At 39.1% G+C, this 19,595-nt stretch overlaps 1 protein-coding gene across 9 annotated transcripts in view; it reads left to right on the top strand.

Annotated features, from left to right (window-relative positions):
* Rad23 (UV excision repair protein Rad23) overlaps window positions 1-8,871 on the top strand; it is a 107,510-nt gene extending 98,639 nt beyond the window's left edge. For all 9 annotated transcript variants that reach the window (XM_067151021.2, XM_067151023.2, XM_067151028.2 and 6 more), the window contains one exon: window positions 6,146-8,871. In XM_067151021.2, the coding sequence (XP_067007122.1) occupies window positions 6,258-7,322 (1,065 nt within the window). In that variant the 5' untranslated portion in view covers window positions 6,146-6,257 and the 3' untranslated portion in view covers window positions 7,323-8,871. The remainder of the gene's footprint in view (window positions 1-6,145) is intronic.
* The last annotated feature ends 10,724 nt before the right edge of the window (window positions 8,872-19,595 follow it).

Here is a 19,595-nt window from a genome sequence, read left to right as displayed (position 1 = left end):
ATCAAATCAGCGAATAAGAAATACACGCTGATAAATGCTCGTGCACCAATAAATGAGGATAATAAAAAGAACCCCGATATAGTTGGAGAGTTTTGGGACAAACTGGGGGATGAAATACTCAAGATCCCAAAAAATAACATCAAAATTCTCCTGGGGGACTTTTCAATGCACAAGTGGGGCAGGAAAGGAAGTACATTGAAATAGTTGGACAATATCCGGCACACAACAGGACGAATAAAAACGGAGAAAGAATGATCAATTTATGCAATATGAACAACTTCAAACTCATGTCTACCCATTTCAAAGCATGCCCCAACAAAAAATAAACATGGGTATCACCAAACCCCTTGCTAGGCGAATTTTTACTGGACCTTGTAGCGATATCCAAGAACAATTACAAGGAAATTCATATCGCCAAAGTTAGAAAAGCGGTTAATGTAACATCAGACCATTACTTATCACAGATTAAGATGAATTTCATACCCAAACGAAAAACACATATCTGTGGCAATAGAGTGCCAAAAATTGACCGTGAATTGCTCATCCAAGAAAAGAGGGAAGAATACAGGGAAAAGCTACAGGTGCCAAAAAATTGGAATGAAGTGACAAAAAATCTGCAGGAGCCAGCAGTTGAATTAGCATCTACGAAACGTCGAAGCAAGCATGCATGGTGGAATGCAGAATGTGAAAATGCAATCAGAGAAGGATTTGAGGCATGGAAATCATGGAATGAGAATAAGACTATGACAAATTTGGAAAAATCACGAGAAATAAGGAAACAAACCCACCAAACACTGAGAAGAGTCAGAAGAGAACACCTTAGGGCAGAAGTCACAGAAATGAATGAAAACTTCAAGAAAAACAATACCTGATTATTCTGTAGGGCCTTTAAAAATAGAATCAAAGGCTATATAGCACCGAGCCTGCATTTCAAGAAAACGGACGGAACTCTTGCCCTCAACAATAAAGATAACTGTGAGATCCTTGCAAAGTACTTTGAAGACCTCCTTAACTTTGAATCACCACCGGAAAAATTGGAGATTGAGAAGGACACAATCCAGAACCCCAAGGACACAATCCAGAACCCAGATTCTGAACCACCAGATGAGGAAGAAGTAAGGGAAGTAATAAACTCCCTAAAGAACAACAAAGCATCTGGTGAAGATGGAGTAATAGCAGAACTGTGGTAGATAGCCAATGGCGCCTTTATCACTGAAGTGACAGAACTGTTCCGGAATATTTGGAGAGATGAGAAAATACCAGAAGACTGGCTAGTGGCATTTACACCTGCTACATAAAAAGGGACCAAAAACAGATGTCAACAACTACCAAGGAACATAGATTTTTTCTAAACTCCTATTGAACAGACTGACACCGCAAATTGACCACAAGTTGGGAGAGTATCAGGGTGGCTTCAGGAGAGGGCGCTCTTGTCAGGACCATATCTTTAGTCTAAAAATGATAATCAAATATTACAATGTGCGACCAAAGAACATCTTCATCTCTTTTGTTGACTTTCGAAAAGCATACGATTCAATAGATACACATTGATGGAAATTTTGAGAGAATATGGCATCGATCAAAAAACACTCAACTTACTTAGGTTAACACTAACAAACACCATATCCAAAGTGAAATTTCGAGGAGAGATCAGCAAACCCTTCCAGATAAAAACAGGTCTGAGACAGGGTGACAGTTTATCCCCAACACTCAACGTGGTTCTAAATAAGGTCATGAAAACACTGTGGAAACATGACGACTCAGGTGCTATAATAGGTAGTAAAAATAAACATGTCAAACCCAAGTGTTTGGCCTTTGCTGATGATTTGGCACTTTTCGCTGAGACAGAACAGGAAGCAATAACACAAATAAATGAACTACAGGAGATAGCTGAGGAAACAGGTTTAAAAATCTCCTTCACAAAAACAGAGATGGTGAGCACGGACAGGAATTATGTGAAGAGAACAATGAAGACGAAATATGGCGAAGTGAAGGTCACAAAGCAGTTTAAATACCTGGGAGAGATTATCAGCAGCAACGGGATGGATAAAGAGGCCATGGAAAATAGAAGACTTAAGTTGGAAAGGCTAAACATTGGCACCAAAGCCATTTACAACAAAAAGAATCTTTACATCAATGCGAAATTAAGACATTATGATGCTGTGGTAAAACCAGTGATTCTGTATGGGGTGGAAACAGCAACACTAACGAACCTGGAAAAACTACTAAAGATTGAAAGGAGAATATTGAGGAGGATTTACAGCCCAAGGGTGGTAGAGGGAAACTACAGATTACGATCAAATAAGGAGATATACAAAAGAACAGAAGACCTGGAAACAACAGTAGGGAAAAGATGGCTGCGATTCTATGGACACATGGTCAGAATGGATCCAGCAAGGTTAAATAAACAAATTTTTAATAAAGTATACTACTTGAAGAGCCAGGGGGGATATGCCAAGCAGATGAAGGAAGAACTCAAGAGGTTAGGAATTGCAGATGAAGAATGTCGTGATAGAGACCAATTCAGGAAAAGACTTTCCAACATAAAAGTTCTGGTTGAAGAAAAGAAAGAGCACAGAGGGGGAAGATGGACTGAAGAGAGAAGAGCGCAACATTCTGAGATAATGAAGGCACTGTGGAGAAAGAGGAAGGAAGAAGGGATGATTAGAAGAAAGTGAAGTGGTATTGGCGTGGTCCTAAGTTTGGCTGGTTCGCAAGAAAGAAAGAAAGTCTCATATTCTAAGAGTTTTTATATATACCACTATCCACCTTTTTGAAGTACTAAAACAAAATCATATCATTTGTTACCTAGCAACAACATTTTATTCCTTGAATAACAATTGTGAACTATACTGCATCATTTTTTTAACCTCAAGATCAGCAAGAGTGCTCAAGAACCTGTACATGAACTTCTATTTTTAATTCAAGAAAAATAAGTGTTACAATTGTGTTGACTTCTTGCCATTTTTGTGTAGGCTGATGATGACATGGACAGATGTCAAAACCGGTCCCTTAATAAATTAAATATGTTGCTACATTGATTCGTGCAACAGTGTTATTGTATTGAAAAGGTAGGAACATTTTTCTCTTTTTAGCATTGTAACTATTAGTTCAATACGGATCCGTGATGAAGTTTTTAACTTTAAATCACGAGAATACAGAATATGAGCTTGAAATGGTGTAGGTCAGCAACAAGAGAGGGGCCAAAAAACTGAAGCCTAAAGCAATAGTGGAGTATATATAATAGACATGTCAGGCACAGATCGCCACGACCAAAATATGATTTCCTACTATCCTTTCACAAGAAAAACAACAAAGTGGTATCGAAAACTAGGAATTCATGTGGTTGAAATGATATTATACAATTCCTACATGCTGTATAACAAGTTCTCTGTAAAGAAGGTATCACTCTACAACTTTTGACTGGTGATAATTGAGGAGTTATTGCCAGCTGACTACAGGCCACTGTTTCGTAGGCTCCCAAAATCTCTCGCACTGCCTACAGGGACTCATTTTACCAGTAAATATGTGGCTAAGGAGAATGGACGTAGACTGAGGAAACGGTGCAAACAGGGTTACGAAGAGGGGCGGCGCAGGGACAGCATGCTTTCCTGCAGCGAGTGTCTAGGACAGCCAGGCTTGTGCCTTGAGAAATGTTTCGTGGAATTCCACAAGAGACAGAAATAATTGACCTCAAACAATGGCATGTCTCCCTGTGTTTTTTGTAGCACACTGTATTGACTAGTCACATTGTACAGCTTATGGAGTAATGTAAGTTTACGTTGTTCACACGGCAATAATAAGATTCTACTGCACAGTATTTTTGTGTGAAATGTTCAAAAACTTATTTTTCTGTTGTAAAGAAGTTCTACAATCGAACAAAACATTATTTTCCTCGTTCCACTTCATGAACAGTCATGACGCACATGCTGCGTCGAACGGCACCGAAGGCAAAAAACTCATCGGCAGTGCCGCCGATGCAGCATGTGCGTCATGGCTCGCATGTATATAAATAATATTGAAATGATTAAAATAATAATCTAAAATGCATAAGGACACAGAAATGAACTCCTTTAAACAAAAAGTGTATTACGGTACTACGGTAATGGTTGCCGATATCCGAGCGGCCGCGAACGTGTTAATAAGTGAATACATTGTTTGGCTCTTCATATTTCAACAGTATCGCGGACTGTAGGCCATTATTTTGCACCATAAGGTGTTTTATGGCATTTGCTATAAATTGTACTATATTTTTCTTTTACATCCGTTCTCTTCTTTTATTTCTTGCCTCTGCCTTGCCTCTTCAGGCTTAAGTTGTAACACCATAAGTCATCTTAGATAAGAATCCCTACGCCTAATTTTTTCCTGTGTTACCGCTTTCATCCGTAACTCATATCGTAACTATTTTGTGAGGGACATTTCATTTTTCCAATATATTCATTTGGTATTTACTTATTTGTCCTACCTTGCCGTGCTCTACCGGTTTTCATGCTCTGCATTGAGTTACCAACAGCGAAACTACCGGTTACCATGGGAACGTATGTGGCTGCTTGCCAGCAGGGAAGTAACGTAATGCCGTTTTCGTCGTCATTCCTGTAAACTCGTGGTTGTTGGTCTGGTAGAAGGCAAAAGAGACGCTAAGCTGCCATTCTACAGTGTATATCTCCCTTAATATTGAAAACTATACATCTCCATTGTGAATGGCATTAGGCAAGTGAGTCTACCATTAGCAGAATTTAAAGTGTGTGTATATTCATTGTCAATATGGGTTTTTTCAATCATTAAATTTATTTTTTGTAATAACACTTTTATTTCCCGATCACTCTTTGTGTAATAAGAGTGATTTTGGGATTTAAAAAAAAAGAACCATACAACTTTGATTGTGTGTTTGTGTATTCCAGACAAATGTCAGCATATTGTTGAATAGTCCAGCTGTATAAATTTCACATAAGTTAAAAACTCCACAAAACATGAACTTCGACCTCTGTTAAAAAAACCTTTGGTGTAGGAATCGCTGATAGTTATTTGAATTCCGATATAATTTAGCACAACTCGGAAGCATGGCATACTGTTTTTGTGTTCAATAAAATGAAACATTAGCTTAGTTGAAGCAAATAATTTAAGTGTTTCTTAGTTATTCACATAACTCATCAGTCCACTTCAACACACAACCTGATTTGAAAAGTAATACTCTTAATCTTTAAGGAGTCTTTCATGAGCCTGGTGATACTCCCCGTGAACTACATGCCTATAGTGAAATTGGTAGCATGCTGAAATATTGAAAGCTCTTGCTTTTTCTTTATGTATTCTCGTTTATTGGACATTAGCATGAATTGAGAAATGAAATGTACAGAAAGAAGACAAAAGAATGGTTGAGTTTGCAGTTGATATGGATTGTACATTGTGTAATTCTGAATGTAACAAAGGAGGAATAAATTTAATCATTGCCGGGCTGAGTGGCTAGATGGTTGAGACGCTGGCCTTCTGATCCGAACTTGGCAGGCTCGATCCTGGCTCAGTCCGGTGGTTTTTGAAGGTGCAAAATATGTCAGCCCCAATTCAGTACATTTACTGGCATGTAAAAGAACTCCCGCAGGACTAATGTCAGACACCTTCGCATCTCTGAAAATCATAAAAAATTGTTAGTGGGACGTAAAGCCAATAACATTATTGCAAGAGCTAATACCAACTCCCTATTTCTGGTAAAATTTTGCTCGTTATGTTTTCAGTCCAAATTTGTTCTTGTATTTGAAATCAATTTGTTCTCGAATTGCAGAAACCATAGTGCACCAATTCACACACAATTTCCTAGGTGCCTTTTAGTATCATCATTTGGAACAACATTTTCCTACAGCCTAGATATATAGGTTTCATATAGTCTTGCATTAAATTGGTACAGCATGGTCTGTTCAAACAAACAGAATTTGTTATTCTTATTCTTCTATATTTTTTACATGAGGGGACCTATGTAAGGGCCAAGGTTTAAGAGTTCTAATTTTTTTCTTTACAGATAATACAGCCTCATATTCTTTATTGCCAGAGATATGTTTCTATGCAAAAGTTGATCAGCAGAATATGGTATTAAGTGTAATTTTTTAAATTATTTTATCTGAAGTCCAGCTGATGTTTGTATTTCTATTTTTAGGTTCTCTGGATTGTCTTTTGGTAATGCCAGAATCTGGAATAACCAGTTGACTGTTTCACTCCTGCTTTCACAATAAACCTCATCTGGTTCAAATCAATTTATTCTTTAAAAGATGCTAATTACATTGAAAAATCTGCAGCAGCAGACCTTTCAAGTAGAAATAGATCCTACTCAAACTGTAAAACATCTGAAGGAGAAAATAGAATCTCAGAAAGGAAAAGAATATGCTGCTGAAAACCAGAGACTTATTTATGCAGGAAAAATCCTTACTGATGAAAATGCTCTTAGTGAATATAATATAGACGAGAAGAAATTCATCGTTGTCATGGTAACAAAACCCAAGAATGCCCCAGCCCCTTATGCTGGCCCCAGTGATCCTACAGATGTTCCCACCGAAGCAACGCCATCGGCTCCCAACCAGGGTGATGGAGAGGGAGCTAAAGACGATCCGCCACGTACTCCTACCACGACAGGGACAGAATCTTCAGCTTCCCAGGCGGCTGCAGCTAACATCATAGATGCACAGTCTACTCTGCTCATGGGTGAGGAGTACAATCAGATGGTTCAGAACATAATGGACATGGGTTACGGTCGAGATCAAGTCGAGCAGGCGTTACGTGCTAGCTTTAACAATCCCGACAGAGCCGTTGAGTACTTGCTCACGGGAATTCCTCCTGAAGCTCTGGAAGACAGGGATCCAACTGGTGCGGAGGAATCTGCAGTGGAAGCACCAGGATCTAATGCTCCTGCTCCGGCTAGTGGAGAGGATCCTCTGGCTTTTCTGCGCTCTCAGCCACAGTTCCAGCAGATGAGACAAGTGATTCAGCAGAATCCACAATTGTTGAACACTGTGCTGCAACAGATTGGGCAGACTAATCCAGCTCTGCTACAGCTCATCTCCCAGAATCAAGAAGCCTTTGTACGTATGCTGAACGAGCCCGCTCCTGGAGGTGGCAACGCTGCAGAGGTAGCGGCTAATCAAGGAGCTAACGCCGGTGCTGACGAAGCCGTACTAGGCCCCGGTTTTATTCAAATTACTCCACAAGATAAGGAAGCCATTGAAAGGTTAAAGGCCCTCGGTTTTCCTGAGCATCTTGTGATCCAAGCTTACTTTGCTTGTGAAAAAAATGAAAACTTGGCTGCAAATTTTCTACTTTCCCAGAACATGGATGACTGAGTAAGAAGTTATTTAAATAAACTTAATTTATCTGTTAGCCATACGACAAGTGCAATGTCTCAAGCAAGCCTCCCACATTTTGTTATAGTAGCTACAAATCATGAATAAATATCACAAAATAATAAATCTTTTTCTTTTATTCAGTACTAGGCCTATAATTAGGAGACTTGCACATTTCAAAATGTTTCAATTCTGATACACTACCTTAATAACACTTTATTTTCTCAACATGTTCTTGTTATTGGGAAGTTAATGAACATTTATTGTTTGGGTTTTGCCTCAATGAATTTTGCTGATTAACATGTGGACTGATCAGATTTCACTTAACTAGTGATCTTGTTGTTGCGAAGATTTGAGAAGACTCTTACTACTTGACTCTAGTATAGAAATCAGCTTTTAAAGAATTTAGAAAAGAGCTAATTCTTGAAAAGGGGTCACATACTTATGAAAGCGGTCTATACTCAGAGTTACAAGAAATCTGATTATCCAAAAGGATTCCATAATTGGTTTAGCTTACTGTGTGATGTAAATGAAGGAAACAGTACCAAGGCTTGGGTTGTGCTGGTTACCTTTCAAAACTCATAGCGTTCATGGTACTATAATTTATTAAAACAAAACCACTTTCCATACCTCGTGACAATACAACTGTAATTTTTGAGCTATAATGCACAGTGTTAAGTTTGAGAGATTAAGAGAATATACCTTTTTCTGCTGGATATATTATGTATAGATTATTAAGAGGGAGGCTGACTGGCGTAAAATATTAGGACTTTATTGTTGAATAAATACTGTAGTTTTATTTTTGGAAAACTTGGTCAGAATTAAGATCTGCTTGCTAATGAACCCGTTTGGCTATGCAGCAGATTTTAAGTGTGGCTGTAATACATAGAGATAGTTGATATAAACAGACTAAAGATGATTGCTACTGTTCATGAAACAGGTCCTTAGTTTCAATTCACCTTGTTGGGAAAATAGCGTGCAACCGTTTTTGTACTTACATGACGAGCCTTGTTTCAAGAGTCTGTGTTTTGAGATATCTATAGCATGAGATTTCTGGGATTCTATTTATTTAGGAACTTGTGCGTTATACTCGTAAATGACAGTATACACATTTACACGTGTATTGTTAATAAAACATCAGTTAAACATTCATTATTTCATAAAATTCAGAGCTGGATTTTGTTTTTAATAAAGCTTGTAGAAGTCCACTCTTTTTTATCAGACTTGTATTTGTTTTAGAGTTATTGAGGCTTTGTATTTATCACTGTCATAAATTTTAAGAGCTTAGTCCATATTGTGTAGTCATGTTGTATGTGGAAGAAAAGAGTATGACGACCAGCACACCCAGTACATGTTTAAAATTGTTTTTCATTTATTGTATCCCATATGTTTAAAAAATATATATATATATTTTGGGGATATTTGAACATATTCTTATGCCATTCTTTGAAAATAGAATTTACAGATGGTTTCTTTCAGTGAATGTTTTGAAACAATTACAGAATCATTGTTTTGAAGTTTCGTAATAAAATGCATAAGTTGAAGGTCATTAATGATGTTAGTTTTTATTTTCGTCACCCATTTTCTCAACTCTCTTCAGTTATCCTCTTTTTGATTAGTCAGGTGTATGTATCACCAGGGGAGTAATAATATTGTAAATGGAGGGTCAACAGTTGTCAATTTGCACAGCTCACTTCTTCAGGATTATTATAGGCTGAACATAAAATTATGTTAACTCATCTAGGGAGCAGGTAATTAAATACTATCTACAGTAAGTTGGAAAAGTTGTTCAGCGGCAACAGAGTATAAAAGGGTTCATGCGAACTCTTGCAGGTTTTTAGGCACCTGCTTTATCCCATAGAAAGCAAACTGACCATACATACAGGATTTCCTAAAAAAGAAAGACCATGAATTTTGTTAGTAACTCAAGAACATTGTACTTTTATTATGTGCTTCCAGTACCCCAAGGCTCTGTATTGGCCCCTCTACTATTCAACCTGTACACATATGACCTCCCAGTAACCAAATCCAGAAAATTCATCTACGCAGATGACATCGCATTGGTCGCCCAACCAACGCTTCGATGAGTGAGTCGTTGCTTACATCAGACTTAAAGATTCTAGGCAGTTACTGTTGTGTCTACCTTCCACTTGCAGAATAGAAGTGCTGGGTACAAACCAACCATACCAGAATCTACAGTACTGTAGTAACCCAAAATACCTGGGAGTCACCCTGGACAGGTCTTTGACCTACAAGAATCACCTCTGTAATGTGTCAGCCAAGATCAAGACCAGGAATAACATCCTTCAAAAGCTGGCAGGTACATCCTGGGGTGCTAATGCTCAAATCCTGAGATCCACTGTTCTTGCACTTTCTTATTCCGTCGCTGAATATTGCTGCTCAACCTGGCTTAACAGTGCTCACACTGGACTAGTAGACACGCAGCAATGCGTATCTTTACAGGGTGCATCCGACCAACTAACACGCTGGCTTCCCACCCTAAGCCATGTACCACCTCGATCCCTAAGAAGATAATACCAATATAAATGGTCCATTATTGGAGATCACAATCACTGGTTAACTTATGGAAGAAAATAGAAAACAATCCTCACCTCCCTATTCATTCTGACATACCAGCTTCTCCAGTTAAACAACTGAAACCCAGACACCCTTCTTGGCGCACTGCAATGAATCTACAGGACACCACCTTTAATGTATCGGACGCCTGGAAAGAACAGTGGCAACAGCAATCCTCATTACCACATCATCACATCATTGAGAACCCCTGCAAGTGCCCAGATGGATTTTCGCTTTCCAGACGGCAATGGAGGACGCTAAAACGAATTAGGATCGGCCAAGGTAGATGTGGAGCCACTCTTCAAATGGGGATGGAAGACCACCGCAACGTGACTGGACAAGAGGAGCCGACAGTGGATCACATTGCATTTGAGTCTTTGCATGCTTATAGAGGACTTTGTGTCTCAGGCGAAGCTCTTTTCTGTCTCTCCACTTTTGATATGGAACTTTAGTTATGAACTTGAGGTGGTATTTGTACATATTGTATTCATTATATGCTAAATAAATAAGTACCATTAGTGATGCATTGTTGGATGCGCTTGAGAACGGTTGGCTGTTGAGAGAGCTCTTGCATTATTGTAGTGACAAAGTAGTGAAAACCTATTGAAATAGCTAAATTTTGTGTATATGTGATTCATTTAGTGCTGTTTATATAGTGGTGTTTAGTGCTTGTTGGTAGAAATTGGGAGTAGTGATATTTATTTAAATTTTGTAACAAGTAATTCAGTTGGTCTTCAGTAAATTACGTTTTCTAGGTTAAGTAGGCTAGCTAGGTGTACCTTGTTTCGAATTTAGGTTTAGGAAATACTTTTAGGTAATAATATTAACTTTAAAAGTATTTGTAAATATCTGTAGGTTCGTTGGTTATACTTACAAAGGCAGATTATCATAAGGAATAGTACCGTAACTTCTGCAGCAACTTCTCCGGTATTTCGTATAGATATCCGTTCAAACTATCGCGAAGGTAATAATTTACTACATTAAAAAAAAAAACACGATAGGCCTGTAAACTTCCATTTAAAAAGAAGCTAAAGAGATTACACGGTAACAGTTAACAGTCGTATTGTTATTGATTGTCGCTCCTCATATTCAAATATTGCATTGTTGGCTACAGTCGTGAACAAAGGGTGTAGTGTAGTCAAGTAAATAAAAATCAGCTGACCTTGTATTCCATTCATTTGTACTTCTGAGTAGGTAGTTACAGTATCCGTAATCTATATTTCGCTCCCTCGATCTTTCAGTATTTATGAGTGGTTAGCTAATAATAATAAAGTTCATATATCCCAGAAATTGCAGTTCAAGTCCCTGGAGGAGGAGGAGGAGGAGGAGGAGGAGGAGTAGTAGTAGTAGTTTTGATAGAAATATTTGAGAAATTACTGTAGACAACCTCGTATTTTTCAGTAGGCCTAATTAAGGACACTTTCATTCTCCGTCCCGTGGAGTAGGGAAAATAATAGTAATCCACCAGCTGTAATAATCACATAAGCACATTTCAGTAGAATTGTAGTGAAGATAAGGTATAATATATTAGATAGTATCTTGCCAATTATATTCGTGTTTTTCTTCGTGTACAGCAATCCTTTCGATACTTAAGCATTTAACCAAACGCAGTGTAGTGTAGTGTAGATACATTGTAGTATAGATACAGTACAGTTAGATACACAGTACATTTAGATAGTGCCGTATCTTGCCTGCTATATTCGTGTGTATCTATTAGACCTTAATACTAATGATAATTTGTCTAAGCATTTAGCTTCGTTGGTAATCTTTGAGTACAGTAGTTCTTGCAAATTTCATTTCTGTTGTGCTTAGTTTAGTGACATACGGTACGGTACCGGTATCGTAATTAGGATACGTCTGAAAGTAGTTTAAAATTACTGTAGTGCACTGTACAGTAGTATACGAGTAATATCCTATTAGAAAATAGTGTGTTAATATAATGAAAAATATTTGTGTAGTACTGATGTAGTAGAGGTATCCGTAGAAACTCTTACTAAAATACAGTTGTTGTAATTAGAATAGGCTTAATTGCACTTTGGAATTGTGTAGTTCTTGTGTAGGCTATTACTTTCGATATTCAGTAATTAACAGCAGTTTTTATCCTGTCAGGGGTTGTAGGATAAAAAAAATAGAGCACGACTAAGTAGTATTGTAGTGTAGTCGTATATTAATTACCTTATTGTTGTGTACTATCCCAGACAATATATCCCTCCGTTCATTTATTTTTTGCAAATAAGTTATTTTATTTTTAATTTCATTTTTTCCCCCGTAAAGAATGGCTAAGGAGCGCGAGTGTACTTACTGTGGATGTGGCGAGGCATTGAGGGGTATGAGGGAGGAGTTGGAAAGTTTGAGGGAGATAATTAGGATTCTCACAGAAGACAGGAAGGAAGATAGAACTCCCTCAAACAATGTACAGGTTACAGTAGGTGTACAAGAGGGAGGGGAAGGAAAGGGAGGAGTTGTAGAAGACAGGTGGTCTAATGTTCTAAGGGGAAGGAGATTGCAGGCTAAGGGCTCTATTCAGGATCAGAATTCAGGACAGGTGTCTGTGCGAAATCGGTACGAGTCACTCCAGGTAGAACAACAGAGGGAAGATGAGGGACAGGGAACTGTTGCTGAGATGTGTGGAAGTAGGAGGAAGGGAAAAGGTAGGAAAGGGAAATGTAGAGTAGAGGATAGGAAAAGACAGGTGGAACAGGGTCATGGGAAGGAGAAAAGGGAGGAGGAAGTAGCTTCTGCAGCTATCAGGAAAGATAGGTCTGACCAGGAGGGGAGGGGATCAAATGAGGTGGGTAGGGTTGAGGCTCTGGTCATGGGGGATTCCATCGTTAGACACGTGGGGAAAGTGTGTGGAGGAAAGGGTACCAGGGTAGAGTGTTATCCAGGAATTAGGTTGAGGCAGATGTTGAGGAAAGTAGAAGAGAGGGAGGAGGGGAAGGAGAAGGTGGTAGTGTTTCACGTTGGTACCAACAATGAAAGGCAAGCTGATATAAGTACCAACATAGTTGGAGATGTGTGGGATCTGGTAAATGCAGCACGGGTGAAGTTTAAGAAAGCGGAGATTGTTATTAGTGGAATACTGTGTAGAAGGGATACTGACTGGAGGGTGATTGGGGATTTCAATGAGACTATGGAGTGAGTGTGTGGGAAACTGGGAGTGAAATTTCTAGATCCTAATGGGTGGGTAGGAGATAGGGATCTGCGCTCAGATGGCCTTCATTTAAACCGCAGTGGTACGTATAAGTTAGGAAATTTGTTTGGAAGGGTAATAGGGAGGTACATTCAGGGAAACGGGATGGCCTAGGGAGCGGTGATAAGGGAACAGGGAACTGGAAATCAAGTAGGGATGACATAAAATTGTTAGTGTTGAACTGTAGAAGTATTGTAAGGAAAGGAATAGAATTAAGTAATTCAATAGATACGGTATATATTTACCAGATATTGTAATAGGAGTTGAATCATGGCTGAGAAATGATATACTGGATGCAGAAATTTTCTCACGGCACTGGAGTGTGTATCGTAGAGATAGGATAGGAAGGGTGGGAGGGGGAGTGTTCATTCTGGCGAAAGAAGAATTTGTAAGCTACGAAAAAGTTAAAGATGAGACACATGAAATTCTAGGTGTAAGGCTCATTTCTAAAGATAATAGGCAACTTGATATATTTGGAGTGTACAGATCGGGAGAGGGTAGCACTGTCGCGGATTCGGAATTATTTGATAGGATAGTCAGCTATGTGGGAAACGACATGGAAAGAAATGTGATTGTAGCGGGAGATCTGAATATACCTGTTGTCAATTGGGAAGGAAATGCGAACGGCAGGAAGCATGACCAACAAATGGCAAATAAGTTAATATGGGAAGGACAGCTGATTCAGAAAGTGATGGAAGCAACCAGAGAGAAAAATATCCTGGATGTGGTGCAGATAAAACCAGATGAGCTCTATAGGAAAACTGAAGTAATAGATGGTATTAGTGATCATAGCTGCCTCTGTGGATCAGCGGTAGAGTGTCGGCCTCCGGATCCCAAGATAGCGGGTTCAAACCCGGCAGAGGTAGTCGGATTTTTGAAGGGCGGAAAAAAGTCCATTCGACACTCCATGTCGTACGATGTCGGCATGTAAAAGATCTCTGGTGACACATTTGGTGTTTACCCGACAAAATTCATTAAAAATCTCAGCCATAGACGCCCAAGAGAGTTTCGGTTTACTCAGTCTGCCATCTAGTGGTGGCCTAGAGTAAAACGGAACGTCGAAATTGACGAGCAGACAGCCAGATGGCGTCAAATTGAAATGTCTGCACACGGTAGCTGAGGCCATACGATTATTTATTAGTGATCATGAAGCTGTTTTTGTGGTAGTTAAAAACAAATGTGATAGAAAGGAAGGTCTTAAAAGTAGGACTGTTAGGCAGTACCATATGGCTGATAAAGCAGGCATGAGGCAGTTTCTAAAAAGTAGCTATGATCGGTGGAAAACGGTAAATTAAAATGTAAACAGACTCTGGGATGGGTTTAAAGAAATTGTTGAGGAATGCGAAAACAGGTTTGTACCATTAAGGGTGGTAAGGAATGGTAAAGACCCACCTTATGATAATAGAGAAATAAAGAGACTAAGAAGGAGGTGCAGACTGGAAAGAAATAGTTAGAAATGGCTGTGGAAGTAAGGAGAAATTGAAGGAACTTACTAGAAAATTGAATCTAGCAAAGAAGGCAGCTAAGGATAACATGATGGCAAGCATAATTGGCAGTCATACGAATTTTAGTGAAAAATGGAAGGGTATGTATAGGTATTTTAAGGCAGAAACATGTTCCAAGAAGGACATTCCAGGAATAATTAATGAACAAGGGGAGTGTGTATGTGATGATCTTCAAAAGGCAGAAGTATTCAGTCAGCAGTATGTAAAGATTGTTGGTTGCAAGGATGATGTCGAGATAGAGGAGGAGACTAAGGCCAAAGAAGTAATAAAATTTACGTATGATAACAATGACATTTACAATAAGATACAAAAGTTGAAAACTAGAAAAGCGACTGGAATTGATCAGATTTCTGGGGATATACTAAAGACAATGGGTTGGGATATAGTACCATATCTGAAGTACTTATTTGATTATTGTTTGGTCGGAGGAGCTATACCAGGTGAATGGAGAGTTGCTATAGTAGCCCCGGTGTATAAAGGAAAGGGTGATAGACATAAAGCTGAAAATTAGAGGCCAGTAAGTTTGACATGCATTGTATGTAAGCTTTGGGAAGGCATTCTTTCTGATTATATTAGACATGTTTGCGAAATTAATAACTGGTTCGATAGAAGGCAATTCGGTTTTAGGAAGGGTTATTCCACTGAAGCTCAAACTTGTAGGATTCCAGCAAGATATAGCAGATATCTTGGATTCTGGAGGTCAAATGGACTGTATCGCGATTGACCTGTCTAAAGCATTTGATAGGGTGGATCATGGGAGACTACTGGCAAAAATGAGTGCAATTGGACTAGACAAAAGAGTGACTGAATGGATTGCTATATTTCTAGAAAATAGATCTCAGAGAATTAGAGTAGGCAAAGCTTTATCTGACCCTGTAATAATTAAGAGGGGAATTCCTCAAGGCAGTATTATTGGACCTTTATGTTTTCTTATATATATAAATGATATGAGTAAAGGAGTGGAATCGGAGGTAAGGCTTTTTGCGGATGATATTATTCTGTATAGAGTGATAAATAAGTTACAAGATTGTGAGCAACTGCAACGTGACCTCGAAAATGTGAGATGGACAGCAGGCAATGGTATGTTGATAAACGGGGTTAAAAGTCAGGTTGTGAGTTTCATAAATAGGAAAAGTCCTCTCAGTTTTAATTACTGCGTTGATGGGGTGAAAGTTCCTTTTGGGGATCATTGTAAGTATCTAGGTGTTAATATAAGGAAAGATCTTCATTGGGGTAATCACATAAATGAGATTGTAAATAAAGGGTACAGATCTCTGCACATGGTTATGAGGGTGTTTAGGGGTTGTAGTAAGGAAGTAAAGGAGAGGGCATATAAGTCTCTGGTAAGACCCCAACTAGAGTATGGTTCCAGTGTATGGGACCCTCACCAGGATTACCTGATTCAAGAACTGGAAAAAATCCAAAGAAAAGCAGCTCGATTTGTTCTGGGTGATTTCCGACAAAAGAGTAGCGTTACAAAAATGTTGCAATGTTTGGGTTGGAAAGAATTGAGAGAAAGAAGAAGTGCTGCTCGACTAAGTGGTATGTTCCGAGCTGTCAGCGGAGAGATGGCGTGGAATGACATTAGTAGACGAACAAGTTTGAATGGCGTTTATAAAAGTAGGAAAGATCACAATATGAAGATAAAGTTGGAATTCAAGAGGACAAACTGGGGAAAATATTTGTTTATAGGAAGGGGAGTTAGGGATTGGAATAACTTACCAAAGGAGATGTTCAATAAATTTCCAATTTCTTTGAAATCATTTAGGAAAAGGCTAGGAAAGCAACAGATAGGGAATCTGCCACCTGGGCGACTGCCCTAAATGCAGATCAGTATTGATTGATTGATTGATTGATTGATTGATTGATTGATTGATTGAATATTGAATATTTACGACCACATTGTAATCAAAACAGCCTTTCAACCTATTAGGTCGTGTTACGTACAATTAGTACGTGTAGAAGGGATGTTATGTACAGAACAAAAATGGCCAACCGGACACCAGTGGGATCTTCTACACGTACAAATTGTGCATAACACGACCTCATAGGTTGAAAGTCTGTTTCGATTACAATGCGGTCGTGAAAATTCAATATTCATTGACTTAGCCCACAAGGGGCGACTTGAACGCACTCTACAGTGTGATGGCAGTAGCTTAGATCCTTTCCAACAGAACAAGCATGACCTAGGCCACCATAGCTCAAATGGTAGAGCAACCGACGCAAAATCGGGAGGTTGTGGGTTCGGATCCCACTGGTGTCCGGTTGGCCAATTTTGTTCTGTACTTAGCATCTCTTCTACACGTACTAATTGTACGTAACCCAACCTAATAGGTTGAAAGTCTGTTTCAAGTACCATTAGTGTTGCAAGTCGACCAATTATCTTACTTTAAATAAGGTGGAAGAAAATGTGGGCCGACTGATTTTTCCTGACTATGCTAATTGATGTAGAGGGATGAAATTTGACAGGGGAGTAAGTTATTGTTGGAAGTGTTCAGTACAGTGACACCCAACAAGCTCCTTTCTACTCGCCAATATCGGCACTTGTTGAGGCACTATTTTGACAGAAAAGCTGACTAAATAAAGGAAAATAGGTAGATAAAAGTGAATAGACACGGTAGACAACTTTGGAAAATCTAATGAAGTGGGGAGAAAGCTTCAATAACGTCTTTTAACATAAACTCACGACGCTGTTGCTTGGGATCAGGATCATCTTCAAGAATAGCATTCTCTGAACTAGTCTTATTGACTACCCTGCTACCAAGAATCTACAAGTAGATTTCATCGCTGCTCACTGATATTCCCCTGTGGGTGGGGACGCAGACGAATACACCCACGGTATCCCCTGCCTGTCGTAAGGGGCGACTAGAACCATGTGACTACTTGTGATTAATACCATTATTTGCGGAACACCATGGGTCAATAAATCAATACAAATAAATTTCCAACTTTTGATACTTATAACGTGCTCCCCTATCTCTACAATTCTACCTCTTCAACTGGTCTACTGCTGCTTCTAACCTTTGCGTGTGTTCCGTCCGTCCGCTCGCTCAGCCGGCTCTGTGCCTCACTACTGCTCTCCCTCCGTTTCCTCCCCTCTGCACGCTGCTTGTCTCGTCTCCACGCGCTCTCGCTCCTTCTGGACTCTTCTTTTGCGATATAAATAGGCCTGCTCTGGCGTCGATCAGCGAGTCCGACTTTGTGAAACGAACTGTGTGGAGGGAGGACTCCTTTTATTCGCATTTACGGCTGGCCCGTATGCGATGTTTACTTCGTCTACTGCTCAAGATCCGAACTCAAGACCGCTGGCTGGGTGAGCGAGTTTTAATCTCTTTCCGCTTTTTCACATGAAACTATTTTCCTTTTCAAATATGCCCTACTGGCTGGAAATGCAACTTTGTACTTGCTGTGGCTGCAAGACAAGCCTGTAGACTTTCGTGTTGTATTTCAAGATCATACTTGGACTTTCTAAATTTCATTCCCCAGTTAGAAGTGAAAGAAAGAAAAGTGAATGAGAAATGATGTACATTTCTGTGAACAGACGCAAGAAACTGACTGTACTATCTGTGACCTATTTGAAACTCTCGTTTATGCCTAGTTTCGGTGTGAGCTATCTACTTTAAAAATTTAGTTGCAGGCTATACCTTTCTTTTCCCTTTGCTAGCCCTTGGATACTATTTTCTCTTCCCGTTATCCGTGATTTTTCCTTGATTTTATCCTGTGGTTTTTTTTTATATTGTACAGTGGCCTAGGTATCTTTTAAAATTCCTTTTATAGTTTGTGTGGTAATATATATCGGTAGGATACTTGTTGTTAAATTGTAGTCAATCTTACGGTGTCTAATCCCGTATTTTGTGTCAAACAACTAAATATTGACAATCCATTTGGTTTTCTGTATCAATTTATTGCCCTATTTTATGGTGATGATGTTCATATTTCGATTGTTTACTGCTGAACATAGTCATTAATTTCAAATAATCATTCTATTTTGTTTCGTGTGACCATTTTTGTTGTCATTACAATACATGTCTATTATGAAAATACGGTTGGTTCTGTTTCCCTGATAACTGTTTCGGCCTTTCCCATACTCCTCCCCAACTTGTACTTACCACGCACACCCTTGGAATGGTCCCGCAAAAAGCTTTTTCGCGCACTCTGCTTATTTGCTTCCACTTTGCATTTGAAGAGTGAACTTTGGTTAATGCTGCGCACGCCTATTCTGGTCAAGGTCAGTAATCCTTTTCACTGTGTGTGTGCCATACCTTGCTTCGCTCGCGTTGTTTACGGTACCACGCTGGTCAGACCAGTGTCAAACTATACTACTTATTTCCTATACTACGTGCTGTGTTGATGGTTGGTTGCAATGAATGTTCTACAATCTTAGTTGCATTTTCATACGTCCATCATCAATCTATTTATCCACCATCACCGTCTCATACATAATAATTCAATGTGCAACTTACGTCACATAAATGAAAATGAAAACCTACAACCTGTTTTCCAGTCATTGACCGGGTCAGGGATGTGATGAATGAAACATATATAGGGGTCGCCACTCCCTAGGTGATTTATTAATGAGTGATAAATCCTATGAAATGATAATGGAGAGTGTTGCTGGAATGAAAGATGACAGGGAAAACCGGAGTACCCGGAGAAAAACCTTTCCTGCCTCCGCTTTGTCCTGCACAAATCTCACATGGAGTGACCGGGATTTGAACCACGGTATCCAGCGGTGAGAGGCCGACGCGCTGCTTACGTCACATACTTTAAGCAAATTAACTATTTATAGTACATGTTTCGTTCCTGGGGAACATTTTCAGCTATGTTACACTGCATACGTGAAATTGCAAAGAATTTTTCATCTTCTCAATAAACGTCATATGCTTAAAAACTATATGAAATTTAAAAAGACAAAAATAATTCAATTCTGTGAGGAGGGTTCAGTGGGGCACTGAAATGGATCTACTTATGTTCTATCCTATTTTAAGAACTATGTCT

Source organism: Anabrus simplex, chromosome 7 (genome assembly GCF_040414725.1).
Source record: "Anabrus simplex isolate iqAnaSimp1 chromosome 7, ASM4041472v1, whole genome shotgun sequence".
In the NCBI taxonomy this organism is placed as follows: domain Eukaryota; kingdom Metazoa; phylum Arthropoda; class Insecta; order Orthoptera; family Tettigoniidae; genus Anabrus; species Anabrus simplex.
This window is presented reverse-complemented; position numbering and strand designations above follow the sequence as displayed.